General features: G+C 45.0%; 1 protein-coding gene across 2 annotated transcripts in view; it reads right to left on the bottom strand.

Annotated features, from left to right (window-relative positions):
• The window catches only part of ABCA2 (ATP binding cassette subfamily A member 2), a 1,079,583-nt gene that overhangs the window by 129,329 nt on the left and 931,960 nt on the right, over nucleotides 1-18,294 (bottom strand). For both annotated transcript variants that reach the window (XM_069609742.1, XM_069609743.1), the window contains exons 32-35: nucleotides 12,320-12,425; nucleotides 11,301-11,412; nucleotides 6,000-6,060; nucleotides 2,889-3,063 (exon numbers count right to left, since the gene is read on the bottom strand). In XM_069609742.1, the coding sequence (XP_069465843.1) occupies nucleotides 2,889-3,063; nucleotides 6,000-6,060; nucleotides 11,301-11,412; nucleotides 12,320-12,425 (454 nt within the window). The remainder of the gene's footprint in view (nucleotides 1-2,888; nucleotides 3,064-5,999; nucleotides 6,061-11,300; nucleotides 11,413-12,319; nucleotides 12,426-18,294) is intronic.

The following is an 18,294-nucleotide window of genomic DNA, read 5'->3' as shown; positions in this document are numbered from 1 at the left end:
GCAGGCGGCAGTGCTCTCTGGGGCTCTGTACTTTTTGTCGAACCAGTCTTTCTTAGCTGGAGCAGTTGCGGGATGCGCCAAGGTGATCAGGCCATCCTCCCAGATGTCTTTCAACAGCCGGACAAACCTGACATTTTCTGCGCTGGTAAAGCACACTCTCCTTTTGCTGCTCCTCCAGCGTGAGGCTGAATACCAGGGCCGCCCTGGACATGAGCGCGTGGAAGGCCCCTACTTCATCATGGGGCGAGTCCCAGAGTGGAACGTCATCTGGTTCCCCATCAGCTGTGATGAAATAGTCAAATTCATCAGTGTTGGTCGTTTGTGTGGAGACCCTGTCGTCGGGATCTGTGTCTGTCCCAGTATCAGACAGCCTCTGCTGTACTGACTGGTGCTTTCTCCTTCTGGGGGACAAGGGATGCCATCCCTTTCCCTGGAAGGCCCAGGGACATCCGTGTGAGGTCGCATGATAGGTTCAGTAACCAGGGCTGGTGCAGGCAGCCGTTGTTGCAAGGTTGCCACCAGAGTGGTTAGAGTAGATAAAATGTCCAGTGAGGTGTCTCTTTGTGGAGGCAGCAATGGCTCTGGTAGATTGATGGCTTGCGCTGAATGCAGAGGGGCTAAAGATGGGGTAGCCTGATCAGGCGTGCCTCATCCTGCGGTGAACTTCTGGGAGGCGATTTCCTGCGTGCTAGCGATGATGGCGGTGACACAACAGCCTCCTCCTCTGCTTCCTCTACATCGGATTGGGAAAGACTTGGCTCTGTTACCACAATACCACCTGGTAGCAAGGCCACACTATGGTTAGGGAATGATGCCCATGGACGGGCTGTTAATGCAGACACTGTGCTTGTGTTGGCGCTGTAAAGAATTCATGGTGCCAACAGTAAAGACAGACACAAGTGATCACAGTTCAAGGGTGTTTATTGCACTGTATAAATGGGTTGGCAAAATGCCTAATCTAAACCTAAATCTAAGATGGGCGCTAGCTACGACCATCAAATAATAATAAGGCAGTCCTAGTGGCGTCTTGACAAATAAGAGGACCTATACTAAAAAGAAAACTATTGCCAATCCTTACAGCTAAGTTCAAAAAGAGTGTGGGATAATGTTCACAAGAAAAGAAGTGTTCACAAATGATAAGTCAGGATGCTATAGCCAGAGGTCTCCCTTCCCCACGTTTATAGCACGGGACAAGGCAGGACCTTTGAGCACAGCACACTCCTGGGCCTCGCCAGCACGAGGTTACAGTTTCTTTCCACGATGCCAGGTCCTTCTGGTGCCAGGTCTCTTTCCTTAGACGGCCTGCTGAACCATAAACAAACACAACAAAAGTTCCTTTGTTAATCTTTCACGTTGGGTGAATGCTCTTCGCCCCTTGGATCCCCCTCAGCCACCCTCCGATCCATCTTGTGACGTTAGCCTCCCTCAAACGGGTTCACTACGGCCTTTCACTCAAAAACGTATCACTCAACCGTCTTGAGATATGATTATCGAAACCGGTCAACCTAACCAAGCATGAGTGCTCGCATGCAGAGGACGATGACCAATTCAACAGATGTGTACATGTCATAAATACAGTTTTTTTACCCGTAGATAGCTGTAATCAGCCTCTAGATGTTGTTGCTCTTGTTTATGAGCGTATTAGTCTTTTACAATTAGAATTAGGTCTGAGTTGCCTGGACTACCTCTAATAACTGGTGATTAAAACAGAGAGAAATTCCAGATAAGAGCATAAGCCCACGACACTCTGAAAAAAAGATAACAGTATATGTTTGGAGTCTTTTTGATGTTTTGGTGAGCTATAAACTGATATTTTATTGTTTGATGGATAGGGAGATTCTTTTCTGCTATCCCTTTTACGTAGGCGGTACACCATCCGTCTCCCAGGGAGAGATCCATGGGGATAGGGACAGGGTGTTCTTCATTATAGGGACAGCCTAGAGATCCATGGGGATAGGGACAGGGTGTTCTTCATTATAGGGACAGCCTAGAGATCCATGGGGATAGGGACAGGGTGTTCTTCATTATAGGGACAGCCTAGAGATCCATGGGGATAGGGACAGGGTGTTCTTCATTATAGGGACAGCCTAGAGATCCATGGGGATAGGGACAGGGTGTTCTTCATTATAAGGACAGCCTTCTTGTGTATTATTATTTTTACTTACAGATAATTGAATTGTCCTTCTCCAATACCGTTCTTTAGTGTTACCAGATCTGTAGTAGGGACAGGTGTTATGATTGACTTCAAATAGATTAACATGAATCTGGAAAATACATCAAAATTACATTTCAGGGCACTTTTGCTTCTGTACAGAAGTCGCAGGCTTTTGCCATTTGGGATGGCACAGCAGGACCTTGATTGGTATGGAGTGTGGCTACATCACAGAAGGCTGCTTCTACACACCTGATAAGTAGGAGAACATAATGAGAGCGACTTGTAGGAACCATCCCCACGTTGCCACGTCTGCTAGAGAGACCACAATTCATACAGACAGGAGTGCGCTTAACTATCACGGCTTCACGAGAGTGCCACTGAACGGCACATACACAAGCAGGAGAACATCCAAGATCACCAATTTCAAGGGCCTTTAAAGGCATATTATACCACTCACACATAAATGTCCGATACAGTATGCAGGGGGCACGCATAGCACGCAAGGGCGCAACACTAAGATCTCGTGATAACAACAGGGGATGTGACCTCCTGCGAAAATATGCAACTGTAGATCGTGAACAGTGGCTGGAATCCAGAGACCCTGATGGAAGGATTACATCATGACCCCCACTTTCAACTGCAAAACATACAGTGGCAGAAATAGGACCAGGTGCGACCTGGGCGCACCAAAACTACCCTTTCACACAAACACTACCAAAATACCTCCACTTACCATATCCCAAATGTAATTGGCCAACCAATAGATGACGGGGTTACAGCCGCTGACAAACTGCAGGTGCTTGGCCTTGGTGGACTTCTCAGCAACCAAGAAAACCACAAAGCTAGCGGGCACGAAGGACATCGCTACAATGATGAAGATGGCGATCACCACATCCGTGCCTTGAAGCCTGCAGGAGAGACAGGAGAGCAAAGAGTCAGATCCACGGCACTCTAGCATCCCTAGGGAATGAGGAGTCTGGGGCTGTAATCCACTCGCTCTTTCGAAGGGGCAGAGTCATAAAGAGAAAGACGACTAAAAGGGCATGGCGACGTTAATCACGTCCACCGACGTTCGCCGTCTTGCCACAGGGAGATGCCAGGGATTGAATGTCTGGTTGCAACCGGTTTTCATTTGTCACAGAAAGAAGAGGTCTGGCTGATCGCTGGATCAGAGTGTACCCCTACCCCAATGAGGCCTAGGTTGCATGTGGTTCTCCCTAAATCTTCGTTCAAGCCAGAAGAACACATGTCCATTGGGGCTTATAGTGTACTTGAGGTCTGGTTATTATTTAAGCAATGTTACCCGAGTAGGGCAGGTATTAATGTGTCAGGTAATGCCCCAGGCTAGTTAGAAGCCAAAGAGAGGGCTTTAACGATAGCCTGGGGCATTACCTGCCCAGTAATCCCCCCATGCAAGGGTAATATTGCTATTAGTACTCCTGCACGTTGTACCAAGGTACTAATAGTGTATTTTTCTCGAGTTGGGAAACAGCGTGTTAACCATTTCTCAACTAGAGAAAAAATACAAAAAAAGATGGCCACCATGGATCAGGGGAAAAAAGAACTACACCTAGTATTTTCTCCCTTTCCATGGCGGCCATTTGCGAGTTGGAGACGTGCAGGGAACACGACTTTTCCCAGCAGCGTTGAGGGACAAGGAAGCGCAAGGTAAGTGGGGGAGGGAAAGGGGGGATTGGGTATGTGGAAGAAGGGGGTGGGGGAGGGGCAGGGGAAGGAGACCAGGGAAGGGAAAAGGGAAGTGGGGGAGAGCGCACTTACCTGATTCCCGGTGTGGGAAGATGGCGGCCTCCCGCTCAGCTATCTCAGAGCGGGGTCTGTACTGTGCGGTAAAGACCCAATTCTGAGCCTCCTCATTGGCTGGAAGGCAGCCACCCCCCCCACCCCTCCCTCGTGATGGAAGGACTCTGTTAGGGAAGCAGAGATACAAGGGGGAGAGCTAACAACTGCACAGGGAGGGTTATTTGGCTGCAAGGGATCTACAAGCAACCATGTGTGGAAGCAGGGTGAAGCAGATCACCCAGGCTTAGGTTTGGAGGGGAGTGATTAGAACAACAGATGGCAACTCTAGGTAGAGAGTGATAGCCTTTTGTCGTAGATAGGATTCATTACAGAGGCCATGGACTGAATGGAATGGAGACTGAGCTCCCACCTCAACCAGAGAAGCAATTCCCACATGAGTAACAAAGATTGAATGTGCCTGTAGATGTCAGTATCAAACCCACATCCCCCGCAGAGGCCGTGTTTTAAAGGGCTTCCCATATCGCACAACCTTGGATAATCCCAATACAGAGGCCAAGTTATGAAGGGGTCTGTATCCTACAAGTAAATAGATTCACTTTGGAGTCTAGAGCAAGGCTGTCCGACTAATGACATCAGCATGCTGGAATGGCCAAAATCCAGCAACATCAACCAGTGGATAAGGAAGAACGCTGGGAACAGTATTGAATCCTTGACTCCTATTCATCAGGTCTGCTAAGGGCTTGATCTAGAGGAAGGGAACTCTGTTGCTCTGATTTTCAAGCACCATATTATTTAAAGACACTGGGCCTCATTACAAGTTTGCCGGTCTGGGAACTACAGTACCGGTAAGCTTTCTGGTACGGTAGTTCCCAGACCGGCAAACTCTGAGTTCTGCTTGCGGGTGCCATTACGGCCCCCAGGTCTGATCTGGCGGCCGTAACGGCACGCGAGCAGAGCATGTCGGATGCACCGGCACCATACTGAATGATGCCGGTGCATCCGACCTCCCCATTGGAGCCCTATCGGGCTAAAATGGAATGGGGAGCATTCCATTCTGGCGCCCGCGAATGTGCAATTACCGGGTCCGGCAGGGCCGTAATGACCCAGTAATTGCCCATTCCCGGGTGCCAGAATTTTTCATAAGTTTTGCGGCAGCCTGCTGGTTTTCCTGCCAAGGCTACCGCCAAACCTATAATGAGGCCCACTGACTTTGCAACAATCCTGATGACTACAGCAGAACCTAGAGGCACACGGTACAGAATAGCTGAACCCAGGCTTGCTTTTATGCAGCACTCAGAGGTCCTCTTGTAGTTTTGTCCTGACATATTTGAATCTTCTACTATAGCTTTAATGTACAAACCTCTGTCTCTAGGAATACACTGTCAAACTTGTATAACATTGTTGAATCGCAGGTTGGTTTTAGTATTAAATCAGATCGGATCAATGCATGGGCCCCCTTTTTTCTCCGAAATAACCCTAGTCCTAGGATATACTCCTTTTTAATGCACATAAGTAGATATGAGGTTTGATCCTCTGCATGACTGAGGCTTTTTTTTGCTTTGTGCATCTATCACTTTGCTTTTCCATCGTTTGCATGGACCAGTTCTAATGAGTGTTTCATAAATCATGAAAAAGACCAAGAATTGCAATGTACCGTAGAAAGTACATATTCCACACGGTTATCGAGACTCACTGGAACCTCAGACCACAGTTGCACTGCATTGAAAAGGACGATGCAAAGCGAAGCGGCAAAGCCGAAGGGGGCATTAGGGTAATCCACAATTCAAGCATGTGAAGAAACAAATAATATTTTTAATACAGAACTGATATTTATAATGTCAGCTACAAATAACCAAACACACGAATTGGTCATTGATGTCAAATATGCTATGTATTTTACAAAACCGTATATTCCAATACAATAATCACATGAGCTCCTGCACAGGCAAGATCTGCACTCAAGCCTTTCCCACAGCAGGGCTGACTGTCCTAAACATCTCTAGCTGTAGGCAAACCATGATTAATGGCAACACTAAAAGCCCAGGCCCCTTGGATGGATGGTGCGAAAGCGAGGTGTACGTACAGGTAGTCGAGCGACAGGCTGGCGCTGGTCTTGTTCATCGGGTGGTTGGTAACTGTAATCCCTGAAAGAAAGCAAGGACTGTGCATTAGGAATCATATGTGCTCTGGAAAATGGCACCTTGGATATCACCACATGTCCCAACCCTCGATTATAATCAGCCAGCTCTCTTGGTCTCAGCCGTATGCAGTGAACCAAAGAATGTACACAACACATTCACATTCCAAAACTGCTGCACCCACTGCTCTTCATAGAAGTCACCTCCACTGATCACTTACTGTGGATCCTGCTATTCCTGGGTATAACCTCCACCGATCTTTCACTATGCACCTTGATATTCCTAAAAATAACCTCCACTGACCTCTTACTGTGCACCTTGATATTCCTAAAAATAACCTCCACTGACCTCTTACTGTGCACCTTGCTATTCCTAGAGATGACCTCCATTGACCTCTTACTCTGCACCTTGATATTCCTAAAAATAAACTCCACTGACCTCTTACTGTGCACCTTGCTATTCCTAGAGATGACCTCCATTGACCTCTTACTCTGCACCTTGCTATTCCAAGAGATGACCTCCATTGACCTCTTACTGTGCACCTTGATATTCCTAAAAATAACCTCCACTGACCTCTTACTGTGCACCTTGCTATTCCTAGAGATGACCTCCATTGACCTCTTACTCTGCACCTTGATATTCCTAAAAATAAACTCCACTGACCTCTTACTGTGCACCTTGCTATTCCTAGAGATGACCTCCATTGACCTATTACTCTGCACCTTGCTATTCCAAGAGATGACCTCCACTGACCTCTTACTGTGCACCTTGCTATTCCTAGAGATGACCTCCATTGACCTCTTACTCTGCACCTTGCTATTCCAAGAGATGACCTCCACTGACCTCTTACTGTGCACCTTGCTATTCCTAGAGATGACCTCCATTGACCTCTTACTCTGCACCTTTCTATTCCAAGAGAGGACCTCCATTGACCTCTTACTGTGCACCTTGCTATTCCTAGAGATGACCTACATTGACCTCTTACTGTGCACCTTGCTATTCCTAGAGATGCCCCCCATATACCTCTTACTGTGCACCTAGCTATTCCTAGAGATGACCTACATTGACCTCTTACTGTGCACCTTGCTATTCCTAGAGATGGCCCCCACATACCTCTTACTGTGCACCTAGCTATTCATAGAGATGACCTCCATTGTCCTCTTACTGTGCACCTTGCTATTCCTAGAGATTGCCCCCATAGACCTTTTACTGTGCACCTTGCTATTCATAGAGAGGACCTCCATTGACCTCTTACTGTGCACCTTGCTATTCCTAGAGAGGACCTCCATTGACCTCTTACTGTGTACCTTGCCATTCCTAGAGATGACCTCCATTCACCTCTTACTGTGCACCTTGCTATCCCAAGAGTTGACCTCCATTGACCTCTTACTGTGCACATTGCTATTCCAAGAGATGAACTCCTTGCTATTCCTAGAGCTGACCTTCACCGGCCTATTTGATTGAACCCCAGTGCTAACTTGTGTCTGCCAGCTATTCCTATATCTCACCGCCACTTGCCTCTAACCTCAGTTCTGACCTATTGCTCCTCGTTATTCCTACAGCTGACCTCCACTAGCCTCTGCCAATGCACTTCAGAACAGACCTGTTGCACCTGGCTGTTTCAAGACTGGGACGCCGCTAGCCTCTGCCATGCAGTGGAAGCCTGACCGCTGCATCCATTTTATTATAATAACAACATTCTACTAAATGTTTCCAAATCGCCACCACCCTGACCTTTTGCACCCGGCTTTCCAAGGCTGGCACTGTACCCACCTCGCCAAATTCACTTCAATAGGTGCGGCTTCCGGTTCTATTCCACAACCCGGCACTACCGAAAACTCGCACAATGCACCCCCATTGCCTACCTTCTGCACCCAATTCTATTCACCACTCTCTCCAAATGCACCCCAATTCTGACTTGATGAACCTCATGCTATTAGAGGTCTACCCCACCACCCCAAACAATGCCGCCCAGCTGACATGAATTCTGTCCTACTGTGAAAGAATGACACCCGAAATAGCCTATTCCTGGAATTCCCTTACCAACACACTCTGCTACTACACCTTGCCCCTCCCCCTCTCTTCCCTCCCCCTCCCCACTGCACCTACAACAGTATAGACCTGAGACCTTGCTAATGGCAATAGTGCTATCCCACTGCACCCCTAACATTCCAGGAGTGGAGTTTATATCTCCTGCACTGCTGCACTGAAAGCATGATACTGCAGCAGGCCTTTCCAGGAGCAGAACTGCGCTTAGCTCTCCTCTTGCAAGCGAGGCTGCCCGTTGCACCACCTGCTGCTCAACGCTGGTCTCTTGTGCACCGAAATGCCAGCAGTGGACACCTTATATGTTAATAAATCAATCCATACAATTACGCAGTGCAAACCTGTGGCACACCCTGCCAATCCAGGGGTAGAGCTGCACCCCGCTTTCAATGCAGTCCAAGCCTGGCCTGCTACATCCCCTGGATTTCCAGGGACAGAGCCACACTCCGCTTTCATTGGGTGCCAAACCTGACTTGCATTACACCCTGCCAATACAGGGGTGGGGCACCACTCATCTTTCAATGCATGCTAAGCTTGAGTTGCTGTGACTTTCAAGGGGTAGAGCTCCACTCAGCGTTTAATGCATCCCAAGCCTGACCTGCTGCACTCCATGCATTTGCCGGGATAGAGCCACACTCAGCTTTCAATGCACCCCAAGTCTGACCTGCTGCATACCCTACCTTTCCAGGGGTGGAATTGCACTGAGATTTCAATGCATCCCAAGCCTGACCTCCTGCACACCCTGAGAACTCCACTCAGCTGGTACACCTCATTTTGGCGCGAGCTGGTTTGGCACAGACGTTATGCCGTAAGACGCATTGTGGCGTGCCCAGTTCAGAGCAGAGATCTTTTGGCACCAGCATAAAAAATAAAAATTCAAGCTTTGGTCGGTCCGAACCCAGGCTTCAGGACTGAGAGACAGAAGCATTAACAACAAGGCCATAGAGATGATAAGGTTTCATGTGCACAAGTTATATTATTAAACCAAGTCAATCTGGTTGCAATGCTTGCCTTTTTCTGAAACATGAGGTGGGTTGATATATATACAAACCCGGTCTAACAACTTTAAGTGGATGGTGAATTCAGAGATGCTTGAAAAAGTTGAATGCTATCGGTATCTGGGAGTCATAATAGACTCAAAGCTGTTGTGGAATCATCATTGGAGGGAAGCTAAACTCTTATGTTTAAAAAACGCTGGTACAATCAGTAAATTTATTGGCAAACAAGGGTGAATTTCAGTTAACACCATTTTACTATTATATGCCCCTAAAATAATATCTTGTCTACTAAATGGAGCAGAGATATGGGGAAGTAAATATGCAAATGAAATGTGTAAATTGGAAGCAAACATTTTAAAATGGTTGTTTAGATTACCAACTGCAATATCCTGTGAATACATTTTATTAGAAGGTGATTTTAGATTTGCTAAACGTATATTGGAATATAAATCAGCAATGCTATTTGTGAAGTCAAGCCCGTTGTCCACTGGTACATTTGTGGTCGAACTGATGAATAATTTTTCTAAGGAGGGGCACAAAAAGCACTTTAAATCTCTGAAAAGATTGCACATGGTGTATGTGAAATGGGCCACCGATAATGAAAAGAGCTGGTTACTTTTAAAGCGAGGAGTAATATACAGCTATGCAAAGGAACGTGATATGATTACCTTGGCCACTAAATCTACGAGTGTCTTATTTCTTGAGCATTGGTCCCTAGTTAACTGTGAAACCAAAATATCAGAATGCTTTTCCTACTGCAGCCATTGTAAGACAGTATTTAATGTTCAGGTTTAACCGATGTGACATGATGGAGATCTTAGGTGCAAAATTGGGTTATGAGAGAAGGATAAGGTTTTACAGATTATGTGTCATGGAACAAATTGAGACCGCTAAACATTTGCTATGTTATTGTGAAAGTCTTGCAAATCTTCGTAAAAAGTATCTCCTAAGATATAAGAATTCTAGTCTAATTGAGGAGAGAGAAATTACATGGCAAAGACTGATGGAAGGGAATGATACGAATCTGATATATCATATGATGAAAGTTTATGAACTAATTTTAACAATTTTAAAGGATTTATCAGAGGATATTTTTGTATGTTAATTTTAACCAATGAAGAATGTGTGACAATGTGTTTTAAACTATGTTTGTATATGCAAAGCCAGTAATGGCTGTGAACATATTATAAATAAATATATATATATCTTGTGATTATAAACACAATAATATATTTACAGCCTTGTGGTTGTCTTCGGTCTTGCAATTCAGCTGGCCCAGGTTCAAGGCAGCAGTAATGCTTCATTTTTTAAAATATTTGATTAAAATAATGACATTGTCGCTTCCAACTGGTCACGCCAAACTGTGCTTGCCAAAATGGGTCATGCAGTCAAACCTCTGCGCCAAATCGGCCCACACCGAACTGGCAGCGTCGAAATGTCCTGCTCCGCCACTCAGCTTTCAATGCATGCCAAGATTGACCTGCTGCGCACCCTGCCATTCCAGGGTTGGAACTCCTCACAGCTTTCTTTCTATGCCAAGCCTGACCTGCTGCCCTTCCTGCCATTTCAGTACTGGGGCCTCACTCCTCTCTGATAACTTAATCCTGATGTACAAGACCCCTGCCAATTTTGTATTATAACTCTTGGCCCCGTCCAAACACCTCAAGCCACAGAGCCTCAATCCCAATGTTTGTAATAGCTATTAATACAAACAGATATAGTATTTAATATAGCTCTGCCAATGCACCTCCATCCAACTGAGATATTTGTGGGGAAAAAACACAAAAATCTAAAAATTGATATTTTAAACAGAAACCCGATGACACACATTGGGGGTTCAATTCAGTTCCTTTGAAGCAGGTGCAATGGATTTAATAGAAATTCAATATTTTTACATTGGGTATTATCAGACTGATATTAAGGTGAACTTTATTTTGCTCCATGATATTATGGCACGGTTCCCAGCCCAAGGTCTGCGAAAACAACCGGAATCCCCCCACCCCGCCAACCCACCTCCCCCACAACGTTCTGGAATTGCACTTGAATTCCCCACCTACTCTTCCAATACATAATTCAGGATCTAGAACTCCCAGTCACTTTGTAGTGGTGTTTTCCTCAAAGCTGGGCCCAAAAGAGGCTTCATAAGTATGAGGGCACACGATCCGCTCCTCTGCGTCAAGAGGAAAGCCGCAAGTCTCTCACCGTAAGCAGCAGGGTTGCCCCGACTCTTGGGCAGGTTGGCCCTCAGGATGGCATTGTTCAAGGTGTTCAGGTAGGTCGGCATGCTGTGATAGCCTTTGTTATTGTAGAAGATCTGGAAGGGAAGACAAGAGGGGAATGGTCAATATAGGACAATGGGAGGGAAGAGGAATACGAGACGAGAGTCCCGGGTGAGAAATGGAACCAAAGACACAAAAAGAGGAAATTACAGTGCGTGGAAATTGAAGGTATAAAGGTTTTGGGGGGACGAGAGAGTAAGTTAAAGTCACATGTGGCTTATTACACGCTGTGACCAGTTGCACAAAAAACATCCCAGTTTAATTTGTGCAGCTACTACATATTAAGCGAAAATGATGCCATTTTGTTTGTCAAAGGGCACCTTTTCTCCTATTACAAAAGTTTAGATGCAGAGGGATTTCAGCAGTTACGCAAATGAATGTCTGCCTTTTCTGTTAGCATTATATGGCTCAGGTGTGAAACAATGTGAAATGAGGCACTGTTTCACGAGGAGGAACCCTTTGGTGGCATTTGCCTGCTTTCGGTCAATCAATTTACTGAGGCATGATAATAAAGAAGCAAAAACCTGCTGCAGTCCATTTTGGCCCCACGCTAACCCTTTACATCACTACATGCCACCTCATCATGCCATATGAGATGGCTCAATCCTTTGGCATATAGTCCTTGATGGGCTCGGAACCATTACAGTCCCTATGTTCCGTGGTCCATCTTTATTCAGTAGTTGGCTATTAATAACATTTGCACAGAACTCTTTGGTGGAGAGCCAACTGTGGGCCACAGAAGCCATCAGCATAATGTGTCAAGCTCTGAGAGGAAGCCATGCAAAACGGTGGCCATCTTGTAAGTACCAGAACTTTCTAGAACCGATGTGGAATTACATGAATGGCAAATCGCGAGGTGTCAAGCCCCCGCCCCGACATGCCTGCAATCGCGTACTCTAAATGCCACAGTTGATTAGCAAGTTTACTCCTCACTGTGCCTACCTGAGCAGTCCTTCTAACGGCAATCTTCCGCACCATGGGCGGAGCCTTAACACCAAAAGATGCCGGAATGGACCGCTGGACGTTTCCAAAGGTCAGGGCACCGTATCTGTAAAAGAGAAATTACTTCATCAGAAAGAATTATATTCCTGCCTCCAACTCACACCACATGCCCACTACTTTATTTATGGCCCCTGACAAAAGCGAACCTACAGTGCTGTAGGGCCTTGCAGTGCATATGACCTTAAAAGGCACTTAAATCCAAGAAACTGCAGACTAGCTGGAAAATCTGCAAAGACCCTCAAGAAGAAGAAACAGTCATTCATCTGCATTCAGAGGTCTATACAGGACATCGGCCACTCTCCACACATGGCATGATTCTGAAGTAGACCTTCATCTGCATTCAGAGGTCTATACAGGACAGCAGCCACTCTACACACATGCCATGATTCTGAAGTAGACCTTCTTCATCTGCATTCAGAGGTCTATACAGGACAGCAGCCATTCTACACACATGCCATGATTCTGAAGTAGACCTTCTTCATCTGCATTCAGAGGTCTATACAGGACAGAAGCCACTCTCCACACATGGCATGATTCTGAAGTAGACCTTCTTCATCTGCATTGAGAGGTCTTGCACAAATAGGACGCAGAGAAAAGATAGTAGGGTAATAAGACATGTGGAGATATAACGGTCATATTGGAAAGGTTTCCAAGAATGGGAACAGCATAAGGTTGAGCCAACATATTGGGGTATGAAGGTGGAGAAGGTACTTTCGTAGACACACTCTGCTTACAGTATATCACGCGCTACAGGATTCTGGTATTATATATAATGCATAAGGGGGATGCAAAATAGAACTCAAAGGGTACAGTGGTAGAAAGGCAAAGTGTTACCTTTATGAGGCTGATGCAAGATCATCATACATATTTTGAGCTGACGAGAGAGACTCAAAAAAAGGTGCTACATTGATGCATTTACACCAAAGAGAGGCCTACCAAGATACGGACCACTTCCTGCTTCTCAACCGACGCTTACACATTGGTAAGAGGCAGCAATAGAAAGAAGTAACCTAGATGTAGGAAGAACTACACAGTTCCCTCCTGGTTGGAGGCCATCTCTGTATCTCCATGGTGCGCCACCTATCTAAAACTACAGAGGTCTAGGTCTGTAGTTTTCCGGTCTCTAGGACGCTAGGGCCTCAAACACTGTCAATCCAATCATCAGAAAACAACACTGAAGACTGTTTCCCTAAACATGCTCAGAGCAGAATTTAAAACCAAATCTCCTAGGTGAAAAAAAGCATTGTTTAAATCCCTACTGTGCAATTCTTTTGAGTTTCACAACACATTTTTGCTGCACCATAATATATCACTTCAAAGTGTAAAAGAGAGAACATATTCAAACATACGAATTTATTTGTATTTATTGCAGAAGAAAAAAAGGTAAACATATTTCTACTTTGATGTAATTAGCTTTGATTGATAACATAGCCTCATAGACCAAGGCAAGGGCCTTTATGGTGGGATAATAACCGAGTCATAAGTTGAAGAACGGTCATTATACTAAGCGAACATTACCACTTCCAAGCTCCATAAGCTAGTTGCACAGTGGTAATAGCAAAATAGGTTTTGAAGTACAAAAAAAGTTTAATAGTTAGTAAAGTAAATGCACAACAGGTGTTACCATAAATTAAATGTTGCTTTATTTTCTAAAATTTAAATAAAAAGGCTACATTTAAAAAGTATTTTTAAATGTAAACATGTTTAAACTGGAACAACTTTTGCATGTGCTTGCATTCGGTGCAATGTAAAAGTGAATTATTTCTCTATACAAAAGTTATTGTTCCATGCTTCAGTTTGATCTTGGTGACTTTGGTGTGTTAAATTGGATGTTGCCCGTCACTCTAACGATGCAGTGAAAAAAAGCTTGCCAAGAAATCGCATTGCCATTTCTTGAATGTAGAAACATGCTTCCTGTTGCAACTTGCCCAGTCTGCATCTGAAGTCAGAATGCTTGGAATGCAGTCAATTCCTGTGGTTATTGCCTACATTCAATATTGACTTCCTATATTGTGAACGCAAATTGATAGATTTACCACTTGAATTGAGTCATCAATTCAACTCTCGTTGATTAACTCCACTGCCTGCACAGGGAGCAGGATTCCTGCTTGCTGAGGGTAACTCAGGAGGTGGTTCCTTTCCGAGCGCAATACACAAGGCTGTAGTCTGAGTTCTTTGGAGTTGCCTCATGCTGCAGGGACTGCCATGGGCAACGCCCTGCCAAACATGACAGCCAATGAGCGCGTTTGAAATAATCCTAGTGTAAGAACCGTTAGAAGAATGTGAGAAAAGGGGGGACTTACATCGACACAAAATGGAATTAACTAAGGTCTAAGGTAAGCCCCTAATCACTCAGGGTCCTCGTGGGCAATACGGGTTTACAGGCACTTCTGAAGTGTTTGTCGACTTTGTGCCTGGGAATTGAATGGGAAAAAGATTGGTGACAATAAATATGATTGTATGCTTGGTCTGAAGGGTGGTGGGAGGGAGAAAGAAAGCTACTCGGATCAGATGTTTCTGCTGAAGGGAGGGGGTCTCTGTGGCAACTACACCCGTTCTCCAAATGAAAGACTAAGTGCGAGTGTCCCCCGTGAGTCACTGGTCAAAAATGAAGGCCTCCCAGAAACTCTTGTATGCACACGTGCGTGAGTGTGAAGGTGCCCTGAATATAGACTCCACTGGACACTTCGAAGCCAGCTGCCTGAAAATGAACTGCATTGAACAACTCCAGAGAGAAAGGGAAACAGCTGGTGAGCTAAACCATCGAAATTCAAGTCGATACAACCATGAAAAAGTGAAGAAAAAAAAACTGAAGACCAACCCAGTCTATGGTTCGAGTGGCATACAGTAGAAGAAAGTAAGTTATGGTTAATAGAGTAGCCGAGAGAGCTGAAAACAGCCAGCATTGTTGTTGAATACATCTATATGAAATTTGGGTGAAGGAGAATCCATGCTGGGATTATGAAACGCAGCCTGAGCCAGAGGCGTTGCTAGGGGGGGCTAAGGGGGCTATAGCCGCTGGTCTTTTGGTTATAGCCCCGGATAGAATCTCAGGAGCTACAGCCAAAAGGCTAGCTAGCCCCCAGTCCTGACAGTTCTGACATTAGCATAGCCCCGGGTCTTTTCCAGACCTAGCAACACCCCTGGCCTGAGCCTACAATAGGCACTGTCACCGGCCCTAGCCCCAGTTCTCAAAGCAACGGAGTACATCCAGGTACTTGATCTGTGGCTCTTTATTAATATATGGACTAGAGTAAGGGACCCTGGTGCAATGCCAACAGTAATGTTATCCTTAATGGCGCGTAGATCAGCGTCACTCTTAATGTGACAAAAGCTGCATCAGGGGGAACAAAGGTACAATTAAAAAAGATCATCATGGCTTATGGAATCTAGTGAATTTAGATCACCAACATACAAGTAAGATGCATTGTTTCATCCAGAGAAATGAACTTTCAGTCTTAAAAGCAAGAACAAAAAGTTGACTATGTGCAATCAATATAAGCAAGAAGAAGGAGACCAAGACATCTAGTTAGGGAGGTACAATGTTGCAAGACTATTTTGGGTTAATTGCAAAATTACCACAACAGTGACGGCACTGTGAGACACAATATCACAAACTATAGGACATGTATGTGAAATCTTAAAGGAGAGTTCCGGGACTTTTTTTTTATTGTCCCTACGGTTCGGCCATGTGTTTTTAAGCATAACTCGGTAGATCGTAGAAAACTTTCCTATGGACCTTACCCGACTTTTCGTCCATTAACGCACTCGAAATCAGCCGCCATTTTCTGATAATCCTATCACTTGCCGCATCGCCCTGGCTCACCTGCTTTTGCGGCACTAAATCAAATCCCCCGCCCCTGAAACAGACTTTATCAAAACATTCATATTCCCCGCCTCTATCCGTGACGTGACTGTGCTGCGTAGGCAAACGCGCCCAGGCGTCTTCTACGCGACTCCACACAGAACCCGGAAATCAACACAGATCAGCTCACACAACACAGCGCGCCACAATTCGCAATATGAAACTGTACTTTTAAATCAAACCGCAAGATTGTAAATTTGGTAAAGTACATTTATTTGACATCAAATGTTTAGAGAATATTCAGCGATTTTCATTTTTATTTGCTCACGTTCCAAAAAGTTCGTTTTGAGGCACGCGATGTTCCTTTGCTGTACACAGGGTCTTAGATCATCTCACAATACAGCGCCACAATTCGGAATATGAAACTGTGGTTTAAAAGCAAACTGCAAGATTGTACATTTGGCAAAGTACATTTATTGGACATCAAATGTTTAGAGAATATTCAGCGATTTTCATTTTTATTTGCTATCGATCCAAAATAGTTCGTCTTGAGGCAAGCGATGTTCGTGTGCAGTACACAGGGTGTTGGTTTACAATAAAATAAGCTCTTCGGTCGCACTGATAATCGCATGGCTGTTCCAACGACGAGGCACTAGGCCACCACAACGGTCTGTATGTTGCATCTAGCCGTTATGACCGCGTAAGGGCATACTTGTACTTGGCGATCGTCCCATAAAATGGTCAGGGTGGTAACGTTGTTCACGCGGAGAAGCAACTGGCGGTTATAAAAGCCATCCGCCGGTGTCTGGTACTCGTGACACAGACAATAATGGGTGAAGTACCTGTTTGAAAAACATAAAAAATTAAATTAGTCTCACCATCAGATCTTTATTAAAATTATTCATTTTATATATTCGGTCGGGAAATTATTTCATAGCTAGGACAGTGCAACTGGGTTTTAAACGTCAAGGGGGGGCTGTAGGATACTGAGACAGTCCCTCAGTGCAGGGGTTGACAGGGAGTGCAGGTGGAGAGTGGAAGGGCCCAGGACCGAGATCGCAGACAGTGGACCAGTTGTAGCAGGGGAGAGGGAGAGAGAAAGCAGAAGCAAAGGTTTTGAGGTGCTTCCGTAAAAGGAGACGGTTCTCCCCAAGATAGTGCGCGGTACAAAACAATATGCCACATAGAACGAACAAGTACAACTTAACCCGTCTTTAAAGCTACTGTATAGTAATTAAATTGCGGTATAAACTCATCTAAAGAGTTACTTACATTATATTTGCATTTTCCATTGTGTCTGTGCGTAGGGCAGCCCCGAAATACCACTCCTTCTATGCCGACGTTATTTCTTCTAATGAACGAACATGAAATGGCTTTCGTTTCTGAAATTATATTCATTATCGTTTCTTACGTGGTCCCGGCCTGTCAAGGTCAAATAACAATAGAACCTTATACTGAGTCGTGGGCCATTCTGGCACCCGAGAAAAAATCAAAGCAGCTGACCTTCACTTTGAACGAGCACACATTCCTAGTTAGCTACATTCAGTGTAAGGCATTCTCACAGGACTTGAAATTTACACTCCATCTTTGCATTTTGTCTGCGTGCTTTGCAGCCCCACAGAACCATAAATACGGAGACATTCTATATTTTTTGAAAAATGATTTATATTACTGTTTGGTTTAATTTAATGCGCAAATGAACAAGGTTGGATAGATACACATATTCAATGGGCCTGCGACATGAGGAGACTCGAGAGAACAGACAATCAAATTACAATCATTTAAACCGTGATGTGTATTTCTCAATGAGTTCTTCTTTAGGTGGACATGGAACAGAGGCAATGTTGGGTGGCAATGCAGTTGTCCCCTGCACAGGTTCGTTCACAACTCCATTTATGTGCCTATCTAGGACGTCAACAATAAGTTTCTCAATAAACTAATATTGCATATCCTCAAACACTGGTTTGATCACCCATTGTTTACTTCTTTTAGTGAAGGCCTTATTGTAGCGAAGCGTCCCTAAAGTTCCGGTCGTCCTACTTTGTTGACGGCCAACATTATGGTTATGTGCCAAGACCGCTAAAAGAGTCCGATTTATCATGCCCTCCAT

This window comes from Ambystoma mexicanum, chromosome 8 (assembly GCF_040938575.1).
Source record: "Ambystoma mexicanum isolate Mex_15411 chromosome 8, UKY_AmexF1_1, whole genome shotgun sequence".
NCBI lineage: Eukaryota > Metazoa > Chordata > Amphibia > Caudata > Ambystomatidae > Ambystoma > Ambystoma mexicanum.
Note: the sequence above shows the minus strand (reverse complement) of the source record. Positions and strands in the feature narration are given on the sequence as shown.